The sequence below is a fragment of the Polypterus senegalus genome, chromosome 3 (assembly GCF_016835505.1).
Source record: "Polypterus senegalus isolate Bchr_013 chromosome 3, ASM1683550v1, whole genome shotgun sequence".
Lineage (NCBI taxonomy): Eukaryota > Metazoa > Chordata > Cladistia > Polypteriformes > Polypteridae > Polypterus > Polypterus senegalus.
The window spans coordinates 51,019,323-51,031,600 of NC_053156.1; the positions used below are offsets into that span (position 1 = coordinate 51,019,323).

The following is a 12,278-nucleotide window of genomic DNA, read 5'->3' on the forward strand; positions in this document are numbered from 1 at the left end:
CCCTACGATTTTCGGTCAGTGTAACGAGGATAGACAGGATTAGAAATCTGTACAGTATATTAGAGAGACATCACAGGCACAATAGTTTGGTGACCAAGTGAGAAAGTCTAGACTGAGATGTTGTGGGCACACACAGAGGAGAGATGAGGGGTACACTAGGAAAAGAATGTTGAGGGTGGAACCATCAGGCAAGAGGAGAAGAGGAAGGCCAAAGAGATTTATGGATGGGGTAAGGGAGGATATGAAGGCAGTCTGTGTGGCAGAAAATGAGGTAAAAGTCAGGGATAAGTGGAAATGGATGATTCCGCTGATTCCACAAACCCTAAATGGGAGCAGCTGAAAGAAGAAGGTGAGATGATCAGATGTCCACAAACATTTAGCCACATAGTGTATCTGGGTATGAGATCTGAACCCTAAGCTGCAAATTCATGAAGCAGCAGCACTATTAATTTATTAAAGGTGTAATTTTACAACACATAACTTGCAAATCTGTTCAACTCATCACTTTACTCCTACGTGGCTGCAACTTGAATAGCTAAACACAGAGCCTTGTACGAGAATCATTCAACCCCTTCAGATGTTGATGGATCGATGTTGATACTTGCACATCACGTTCTCTCTTCTCTAATTTTTTTTTTTTATAAAAAAAAAAAAGTTAACATTATTTGTAATCCTTCATCATTTGAATATCGTCGTCTGGACAGCCCTGGAAGGCTTCTTTAAAGGTTTGCTGCTTGTGCATGATGCATCCACACAGATGTGACACTTGCACTCCTGTTAAGGGCTTAGGTGGAGTGTGTGATAGCCCACCAATGCTCATGCCAATGATCTGTCCCGACGTTTTAATTTCAAGCACTTTTATTGATCTTTATCTCCTCTCCCTCTGCAGAAATATCTGAAAGATCTGGGGCTAACAGATTCAGTGGATGAGAAGAAAGCCGATTTCTCTGGAATCACCAGTGACGAGCATCTGCACCTCGCCAATTATTTGCACGCTGCCACGCTAGAGTTGGACACACAAGGTGGCACCTCAGACATTGAAGAAGATCTACAAAAACCAAAGCTGTTCTATGCAGACCACAGTTTCATCATTCTGGTCAGAGACAATGAGACGAACTCTCTGCTTCTGATTGGAGCTGTGGACAGTGCTGATGGGGACGCCTTACATGACGAACTGTGAGCCAAAATGTTGGTCTTTCACAACTGAATGTTTTCTGTGCAATAAAAGGACCTGAAAGCTATTTTTTCTTTTCTACCATAATTCCAGCATTAAAAGTCTGGTGAATTTGTTAAATTATGTACAGAAAATTCAATTTAAATAAAAAACATAAACTTGCTAATTCCGTGTCAGTCACCTAGGAAAGCAGTAAGTGAGCGTAAATGAAATGAAAATGGGCATGATGTGCCCAATGCTGCCAGGATGGGCTCCACCATCAACCGAGCCTGTAAGAAGTGGGATTGGACCTACACTGACCACAGACGAATCAGACTAGCACCCACTCTCCAGAAGCGCTTGTTCCATTAAAGGGGCACAGACAGTCACACGAGGCACATTCAGCCCACTTAAAGTCATAAAGTGACACTAAGAATGGATGTCATGGAGATGTGGGACTATAGCTGGGCATCACGGATAAAGCCTCAAATAAATCGAGAATCTGTGGCTGGACATGCAAAAAGGCTGCTTGCACACAACCCCCGCTTGTGACGGTGCAGGTGCAGCTTCTCATTTGGAAGCCTCTTGAACCTGACACTATCAATAGTCATGACTGGGTTGAGCTGGACAAATGAGGACACCACATGAAGCAAGGGGAAGGTGCAAAGTGTTCAGTGCTTTTCTAAATAAATAGTGCAGTGTTTCCTCAATAAATAAATAATCCATAAAACAGTAAAAAAACCTGGGGCCTCATGCATAACGCTGTGCGTAGAATTCACACTATAACATGGCATGCGGACAAAAGCGGAAATGTGCTCACAGACAAAAAAATCCAGATGCATAAATCTTTGAATATGCAATTCAATGTAAATAACCCTTAAGCTCAGCCTTCTGTGAAAAGGCAATGACAAAAGCACGGGGGGAAATAGAAGAATTTCAGCGAATACCAAGTGGAGGCAAGGAAAAACATACTATTTGTTGGTTTAAACAGTGGTATAATCAACAAAAGGAAGTTGATCGAGTGTCGAAGAAACTTGAAAGCTCAAGTTCACAAAGTCGCACAGTGCCCGAAATAAAAAAGAAGTTGTCAGATATCAAAGTTGCAGCGAAAAGGCAATTCATAGCCCACTGTCTAAGTTTCATATGAAAGCTTATTAGGGTACAGAGAAAATTAAAAAATAGGCACACAGTGGGAAAAAAGCACGAAATGTCAACTTAAATCTCAAAATAGTTTATTTTGTCATTAAAGTAGAACATCATAAACTTCATCTTAAAATCGTTTAATTTACTAGTTTCTCAAATCATATTGTAACTAAAGTAGCACGTTAAAAACTTTGTTTTGTATTTGATCTTCTATGTGCTCTATGTGTGTATGAATCACTACATGCTTCCGGGCTTCCTCCGACAGGACACAGAATCCATTACATTCGTAATATTACAGCTCTCTGAATAATTAAAATACTGAGATGTATACGTGATATCATTTTCATGATGATAGGAGTTAAAGCATGTTATTAAACATAGGAACACAGTGGTTCAGTGATTGTTCATGTCTCACGCAGGATGCTTGCTGCGCCGTGTGCAGCAGTACTGTCTCTTTCAAACGTACCAACCCCCAATTCCTGTCCTTACTTTTCTTTCTCCAAATACCCAATCGCCATACAATGAGCTCTGTAGTAGACGTTAAGCCATCTGCAAGCTTAGAACGCCGATTCTTCAAAACTTTTAAGGAACATTGAAATATCTTCATAGTACATGTTAAATTATTCTATTCATCCAGTGTCGCGCCAGTCCCAGCAAGAATACAGCACGAGGCAGGAACAATTCGTGAACGCTAGCTTATTTATTAACAATATAGATTATTTAAATTAAGTTAAAGTTTTATTTTGCTGCATTTCCTCTTAAAAATGATATTGTCATCATATATAAATACTCGCTTTATAAAGTGGCTCAGGTTGTGCAATATTATAACTGTATCGCAAGTTTAGAGTGAGTTAAATGTACTTATAAGTACAAACAGTTCTACAAGAAGCACTTGATGGACTGATTGAGTGCGTTTATAGTTCTTGGGATAAAACTGTTTCTGAACCACGAGGTCCGTACAGGAAAGGCTCTGAAGTGTTTGTCGTATGAGCGCAGTTCAATAAGCAACATGGCTGAGGCAGCGTGTGCTTGATGCTGTAACCCAATAATTCTCTTTCCGATTAGGTGCTGTACAGCTGTAATTCCCCACTCAGATACAGTGATATAAAAACTCTTGAGTAGTGCAGTGAGAGTAATATGGAAAAAGATGATCCGCTGTGGCAACCCCTAACGGTAGCAGCTGAAAGAAGAAGAAAAAGGTGCAGTGAGAGTAACAACGCTAAAGCAGTTATGGTATTTGGAATAGTTTAACCATTCTGTGGACCATTATATTGTTACATGTTAAATACAATCAGATGCATTAAACTAATAAACAATATGCGGTTAATTTCAGTGTATTTATAAAGCCGCATCAGGAAAATAAAAGAGTAACCACACAGGAACAGTAGCAATGCTTTGACGCTGGGTGCCACCAGTCTGCAAAACTGAGTGCAGAACTTGCGTATGCCAGGGTATGGGCTACCGTGAAAATGTGTGTGGCTTTACGCCAAGTTTTGATTTTATACATCGTGATTTGAACGTGGAAACGTTCTTACTAGACATGGCACGATACCACTTTTTTATGTCCGATACCGATACCGATATTGTGAATTTGGATATCTGCCGATACGTCACAAATCCGATACAGTCATTGAGTCTTTTTTTAAACAGAAAACAAAAATTAATGCTTTCAAAAAAATGTCCAGATACATTTTATATACCTCAACACAAATACCACCATCAAAGGCTACCACCCCGCGAAACACTTGTATTGCATAAATTACATTCGGCAGTCTTGGCTTTTTCTTCTTTGAGTCGGAAGTAACTCCAAACTGCTGACATGTCGGCAAGTCTCACACGCAACAGAAACTCTTATCACGTGATGCATGTCCCAAATCACGTTATGCATGCGGTAATTATTTTCCGTAATTTTTAAAGGATCAAATTACATTTTTTATTGCTTCCCGATTTCCGATCCAGTAATTTAGGTCAGGATCGGACCGATACCGATACAGAATATCGGATCGGCGCATCTCTAGTTCTTACGCATCATTTTTGTGCATACGCACTGTTTATACAGGAGGCCCCTGGTGATTAAGAACAAGGCTAAAAACGAGAATAAAAAACAACAGTCATTGGGTCAAACGAGCTGAGCACAAACTCCTTCCTAGTCTCCCCAGCTCACCCATCGCTCGCTTAGCTGGTGGAGACTTAAGCAGTCGTGGTCCAAACCATCCCAACCCCCGTCTTGACTGCCGATGTCAGCATCTGCCAGACCGCTCAGGGTCGGTTGTCCTCTCATCATCCTTCTCACTCATGCAGTCGTCCCTTGAATCCACAGAGAGGGTGCCACCTTGATCGCACCCACTCCTCTACACAATCAGTGGGACTGATCCATCCCTAGAGCCCCGATCCTTCGCTCCATCGCGGGACCACTGACTGCGCTGCCTTTTCTCTCTCTCTCAACCCTCATTGCCGCACTATCATTCTGCCTGCGCTTCTCTCTTTCCGATCTTTTTTTCTTCCCCCTCGCACTTTTCAGACTTTTGAAAACAGCACGTGGAGACAGATACTTCAGAAATCACAGGCTCAGTGTTACAGTGTGGATGGTTGAAAATGCAAACTGTAACCACTCTCTGACTGGTTCATGCTTATTATTTGGCCCTTCCCTGGTTGGATCATATTTGTTACAGTTTCTGAACCACTTTGCTCATCTTATACTGAAACCTAACTTGCAGTAACAATTGTAATCACATCATCAGTCCACCTACTCGCCATCCCATATGTAAATACAAGCTGCAAATGAACGTCTTGCATGGATGACTCTTCCTGTCCCTGCTCTTCCAAGGTAGGCCAGCAGCTCTTGTCATATGTGCTTTCAGTCGCTTTAGTGTGGTTAGAGATACTTTCCTAAATGATGTGTAAAAACTAGTGTGAATGCAAACCATTTTTGTTTAAAAATGCAATTTTTAAATGAAAAAGTTTTAGTGTCAACATAGTCTACGTACAGTTAGGTCCATAAATATTTGGACAGAGACAACTTTTTTCTAATTTTTGTTCTGTACATTACCACAATGAATTTTAAATGAAACAACTCAGATGCAGTTGAAGTGCAGACTTTCAGCTTTAATTCAGTGGGTTGAACAAAACGATTGCATAAAAATGTGAGTCAACTAAAGCATTTTTTTTAACACAATCGCTTTATTTCAGGGGCTCAAAAGTAATTGGACAAATTAAATAACTGGGAATAAAATGTTCATTTCTAATACTTGGTTGAAAACCCTTTGCTGGCAATGACAGCCTGAAGTCTTGAACTCATGGACATCACCAGATGCTGGGTTTCCTCCTTTTTAATGCTCTGCCAGGCCTTTACTGCAGCGGCTTTCAGTTGCTGTTTGTTTGTGGGCCTTTCTATCTGAAGTTTAGTCTTCAACAAGTGAAATGCATGCTTAGTTGGGTTAAGATCAGGTGACTGACTTGGCCATTCAAGAATTTTCCACTTCTTTGCTTTAATAAACTCCTGGGTTGCTTTGGCTGTGTTGGGTCATTGTCCATCTGTATCATGAAACACCACTCAATCAATTTGACTGCATTTAGCTGGATTTGAGCAGACAGTATGTCTCTGAACACCTCAGAATTCATTCGGCTGCTTCTGTCCTGTGTCACATCATCAATAAACACTAGTGTCCCAGTGCCACTGGCAGCCATGCACACCCAAGCCATCACACTGCCTGCCTCCACTGTGTTTTACAGATGATGTGGTATGCTTTGGCTAATGAGCTGTTCCACGCCATCTCCGTACTTTTTTCTTGCCATCATTCTGGTAGAGGTTGATCTTGGTTTCATCTGTCCAAAAAATTTTTTTCCAGAACTGTGCTGGCTTTTTTAGATGTTCTTTAGCAAAGTCCAATCTAGCCTTTCTATTCTTGAGGCTTATGAGTGGCTTGCACCTTGCAGTGCACCCTCTGTATTTACTTTCATGCAGTCTTCTCTTTATGGTAGACTTGGATATCGATACGCCTACCCCCTGGAGAGTGTTATTCACTTGGTTGGCTGTTGTGAAGGAGTTTCTCTTCACCTGGAAATGATCCTGCGATCATCCACCACTGTTGTCTTCCGTGGATGTCCAGGTCTTTTTGCGTTGCTGAGTTCAGCAGTGCTTGCTTTCTTTCTCAGGATGTACCAAACTGTAGATTTTGCCACTCGTAATATTGTAGTAATTTCTCAGATGGGTTTTTTCTGTTTTCGCAGCTTAAGGATCGCTTCTTTCACCTGCTTGGAGAGCTCCTTTGACCGCATGTTGTCTGTTCACAGCAAAATCTTCCACATGCAAGCACCACACCTCAAATCAACTCCAGGCCTTTTATCTGATTAATTGATAATGGCATAACGACGGACTTGAACACACCTGTCCATGAAATAGCCTTTGAGTCAATTGTCCAATTACTTTTGAGCCCCTGAAATGAAGGGATTGTGTTAAAAAATGCTTTAGTTGCCTCACATTTTTATGCAATCGTTTTGTTCAACCAACTGAATTAAAGCTGAAAGTCTGCACTTCAACTGCATCTGAGTTGTTTCATTTAAAATTCATTGTGGTAATGTACAGAACCAAAATTAGAAAAAAGTTCTCTCTGTCCAAATATTTATGGACCTAACTGTAGTTCATGCCCAAGTCAACACTGGCAAGGTCATGTGCACAAATGTTTATGGCATTAACGTTGTAGTTCATATTGAGTACATACTTCAAAAGGCCAGTATTTGACTTTCTTCAGTGTTTATACAGTAGCTGTGAATTAGGAAAAAATGGCCAGGAAAGTGGTCGTGTGAGCTTTCACTTCATGTCAGTGTTACCTCTGACAGTGCACTGGTTGCAAGGGCTGCTCTTTGAAACTCTCAATTTGTCAGACTCAGCCCTTTCACTAGATTTCAACCTGGTGTCTGCTAGCTGTTTTCCAGTCTGAAGGGTCACATCCACGTGACGCACTATGGTAATAATGAAAACACCATGTCCACTATAAAACTGTGGTAGTACAAATGAGACAAAACGTTCTGAGTGGCACAGAAAAGCTCTGTGAGTATCAGCGCTGGCATATTAAATTATACTGTCTGAGGCAAGAGGCATTTATGATATGCTTGACCCCTACAGATGTGATCCTTGAATGAGAACACACGTCTGGGGACAACTGGCTAAAATGTTTGTGCTGAACTGGATGAAAAGGCTTCCTAAAAACCTGCTCCTACGTTCCTCCAGTCTGTGCATTTTAAATGTTCGGGAGTGCAGTGTTCCATTTTTACTTACATAACAGGGTTCACTCCTTCTGCCCAAAGAAATCTAACTTGTTTAACAAAGGTGCAATCCCACAGCAGAGCGTCCATGTTCAGTTGTCCTTTGGCTTGAAGTGGACTCAAAGCAGAGCACTGTGCTGTGTGTGTTTGATATACCCATAAACCATTGCCAACATATATTGCGTCAGCTTCTATCCATTGCAGTTACTGTGTCATTTTCAAATTGCCTATATATATATATACTGCTCAAAAAAATTAAAGGAACACTTTTTAATCAGAGTATAGCATCAAGTCAATGAAACTTATGGGATATTAATCTGGTCAGTTAAGTAGCAGAGGGGGTTGTTAATCAGTTTCAGCTGCTGTGGTGTTAATGAAATTAACAACAGATGCACTAGAGGGGCAACAATGAGATGACCCCCAAAACAGGAATGTTTTAACAGGTGGAGGCCACTGACATTTTTCCCTCCTCATCTTTTCTGACTGTTTTTTCACTAGTTTTGCATTTCGCTACAGTCAGTGTAACTACTGGTAGCACGAGGTGAAACCTGGACCCTACAGAGGTTGCACAGGAAATCCAACTTCTCCAGGATGGCACATCAATGTGTGTCATTGCCAGAAGGTTTGCAGTGTCTCCCAGCACTGTCTCAAGGGCATGGAGGAGATTCCAGGAGACAGGCAGTTAGTCTAGGAGAGCTGGACAGGACCATAGAAGGTCCATAACCCATCAGCAGGACTGGTATCTGCTCTTTTGGACAAGGACAAACAGGATGAGCATTTCCAGAGCTGTACAAAATGACCTCCAGCAGGCCACTGGTGTGAATGTCTCTGACCAAACAATCAGAAACAGACTTCTTGAGGGTGGTCTGAGGGCCCAACGTCCTCTAGTGGGCCCTGTGCTCACAACCCAGCGCAGTGGAGCTCGATCGGCATTTACCATAGAATACCAGAATTGTCAGGTCCACCAATGGTACCCTGTGTTTTTCACAGATGAGAGCAGGTTCACCCTGAGCACATGTGACAGATGTTGAAGGGTCTGCAGAAGCCATGGAGAATGTTATGCTGTCTGTAACATCATTCGGCATGACCAGTTTGGTGGTGGGTCAGTGATGGTCTGGGGAGGCATATCCATGGAGGGACGCACAGACTTCTACAAGCTAGACAAAGACACCTTGACTGCCATTAGGTATCAGGATGAAATCCTTGGACCCATTGTCAGACCCTACGCTGGTGCAGTAGGTCCTGGTTTCCTCCTAATGCACGACAATGCCCGGCCTCATGTGGCAAGAGTATGCAGGCAGTACCTGGAGGATGAAGGAATTGAAACAATTGAATGGCCTTCACGATCCCCTGACTTAAACCCAATAGAACATCTGTGGGACATTATGTTTCGGTCCATTAGGCGCCACCAGGTTGCTCCTCAGACTGTACAACAGCTCAGGGATGCCCTCATACAGATCTGGGAGGAAATGCCACAAGACACCATCTTTCGTCTCATTAGGAGCATGCCCCGACGTTGTCAAGCATGCATACAAGCTTGTGGGGGCCACACAAGATACTGAAAAGCATTTTGAGTAGCAGAAATTAAGTTTTTGAAAAAATGGACTAGCCTGCCACATCTTCATTTCACTCTGATTTTAGGGTGTCTACACAATTGAGCCCTCTGTAGGCAGAAAACTTTTATTTCCATTAAAAGACTTGGCATCCTTTTGTTCCTAAGACATTGCCCTGTCGTTATTTGTATAGATATCCAACTTCATATTGAGATCTGATGTATCTAATGTGTTTCTTTAAAGTGTTCCTTTAATTTTTGTGAGCAGTGTATATATATACAGTATACTGTATATACTAGCAAAATACCCGCGCTACGCAGCGGCGAAGTACTGCCTTAAAATTTTTATTAAGAAGAAAATTAAACCTTTTTAAACTGAGGGAAAATATACCAATAATTATTTGTTAAGAATCTCTTTATATACAACATTGTGAGTTCGGCCCTCCGGTTGTAATATGACCAAGCTGTACGCTGAGCTTACTCTTGAGTATGCAACGTACAGTTGGCCAATTGAACAGTAATCTTGTTTCAAATCTCACAGCTTGGAATGCTGCTGTCATAATTGGTTTGAGTTTCATGGTTTGTTACAATTACGACAGTATTTGCAGGACTTGTTGTGCTGGAGTGACATTCAGCATCTGTCAAGCGTTGTAAGCATACAACCGGTTTCATCGATAACTTCACATCCAGCTTTTGTGAGTTTAAACATTCATAAACATACTACTGAAATCGTCACCTGTCAATCTAAGATGTTTAAGAGGCATTGGTGGTTGTCGAAAGGTGTAAAATATTTGGCCATTTCGGTACACTTGAAAGCAACAACCGAACAATTCAGCGGCAGCCATCAACTCACATGCAGAACCATAGGTGAAGGGCTTAAGCATTTCACTCTTCTAGTGCTCCTGTGTAGTATAATTATCTCCTGTATCGTCATCAGTCCACACCTTGAACCTGTCCCAGTCATTCAATGCATAAGACACAATGTTCCTCCGGATATCAAGAGTGAGCCTGATATGGCCGTGCAATATGTAACAAAGAGAATGGAAAAGGTAGGTGCCATCTCCGGGCATGGAAACCACTCGGTAAGTGACAGTTCTTTGATCGATGGTGATCACCTCAATAGACATGTTAATGCGGGTACGGTTGGAATGATAAAGGAAATGGGTACCTGAACAATGTAAAGTAAGTCTAAAATACCTACACAATAACTATAATTGTAATAAATGAACAATAAAACAGCGGAGAAGCCGTGGATTAAATAAAAAGGCTGTAGTTATCAGCAGGGAGATGTGAATCCTGTGGCGAAGCAAGGAAGGGAATGTAGAGACTGGAGTGACAGACGGTCTTATATAGGCAGGCAGCCAACAACGTGGGAGGCGTTGGGATGGGGGACCCAACGCCGCCTCACATGGTGACCGAGCTGCAGGCTATGGACGTATATATGTACGTAAGTAGGATTCAGTTAGCGTTGGGAACCCGTGTACTAAATTTCTTGAAGATGGGCCCAAAAGGAACAAAGACCGTTGAAAAGTTCAATATGGAGGCCGACAGTGTCATCATACCACCAAAATAAGTACGTACATTGGTTTCGGTTAGCGCAGGGAAGCCACCTACCAATTTCGTGAAGATGGGGCCCTAAATAAGAAAGTTCAACATGGCGGACGTTGTCGACCGTTATGACCGTTACGCGTAGAATTTTGAAATGAAATGAAACCTGCTTAACTTTTGTAAGTAAGCTGTAAGGAATGAGCCTGCCAAATTTCAGCCTTCTACCTACACGGGAAGTTGGAGAATTAGTGACATTGGAAAGTTCAATATGGTGGCCGACAGTGGCGTAATACCACCGAAATAAGGACGTACATCGGTTTTGGTTAGCACAGGGAAGCCACCTACCAAATTTCGTGAAGATGGGGCCATATATAAGAAAGTTCAACATGGCAAATGTCATCCATTATGACCGTGACGCGTAGAATTTTGAAATGAAACCTGCTTAACTTTTGTAAGTAAGCTGTAAGGAATGAGCCTGCCAAATTTCAGCCTTCTACCTACACGGGAAGTTGGAGAATTAGTGACATTGGAAAGTTCAATATGGTGGCCGACAGTGGCGTAATACCACCGAAATAAGGACGTACATCGGTTTTGGTTAGCACAGGGAAGCCACCTACCAAATTTCGTGAAGATGGGGCCATATATAAGAAAGTTCAACATGGCAAATGTCATCCATTATGACCGTGACGCGTAGAATTTCGAAATGAAACCTGCTTAACTTTTGTAAGTAAGCTGTAACGAATGAGCATGCCAAATTTCAGCCTTCTACCTACATGGGAAGTTGGAGAATTAATGACGTTGGAAAGTTCAATATGGCGGTCCTGGTGGAGGCTCTCTATATGATCAGCAAGGCTCTCTGTAGCAAGTCAGATTAGTATTAAGAGGGGAGCTCCTGTTACCACTTCGGTTCATTTACATATAGCAGCTGCTAAACATTTCAATTCCACCAGTGGGCACTCAGATAAAAGGTACAATCTAGCAATACCCCTCAGGCATTAACTAATATTCAAAGGGCCAAAACTGTTAATCAAGTCCTGACTAAACATTTGTATTACAGAATAAGACTTCTTATATGTAAACTGCTATCACACAGAACAAAGCACAAAGTTAAACACACCTTTGCTCCTTTGAAACCCCCTCTTAAACAGTGATACAATGGGAAACTAATACAGTTTTTTTTACCTCCTCTTTGCTCAATCAGCTGCTGGCTTGTTGTTGCTGCCGCTGCTGTCATGCCGCGTGATCTGCATCTCGTGCAGTAGTTCAAACATTTTAAAGCATGTACAGCAGCTGTCCTACTCTTTATCTTTTATTTCCGTCTCCGGGCATAGTTAAATCTTTTGGCACAAAGTTGCGTCTCACGGGATGGGAATTCTTGTTATTTTTTATCTCCAGACCCTTTCACTTCTGTCACGTGCTCAGGGTGAACCTGCTCTCATCTGTAAAAAGCACAGGGCACCAGTGGTGCATCTGCCAATTCTGGTATTCTATGGCAAATGCCAAACGAGCTGCATGCTGCTGGGCAGTGAGCTCAGGGCCCATTAGAGGACATGGGGCCCTTGGGTCACCCTTATGAAGTCTTTATGGTTGTTTGGTCAGAGACATTCACACCAGTGG

General features: G+C 42.1%; 1 protein-coding gene across 3 annotated transcripts in view; it reads left to right on the plus strand.

Moving 5' to 3' along the window:
* The window catches only part of serpinh2 (serine (or cysteine) peptidase inhibitor, clade H, member 2), an 84,178-nt gene extending 82,838 nt beyond the window's left edge, over positions 1-1,340 (plus strand). For 2 of the 3 annotated variants that reach the window (XM_039747179.1, XM_039747180.1), the window contains exon 5: positions 890-1,340. In XM_039747179.1, coding sequence (XP_039603113.1) covers positions 890-1,180 — 291 coding nt within the window. In that variant the 3' untranslated portion in view covers positions 1,181-1,340. The remainder of the gene's footprint in view (positions 1-889) is intronic. The other variant, XM_039747181.1, reaches the window with a different exon arrangement.
* Positions 1,341-12,278: the final 10,938 nt, after the last annotated feature.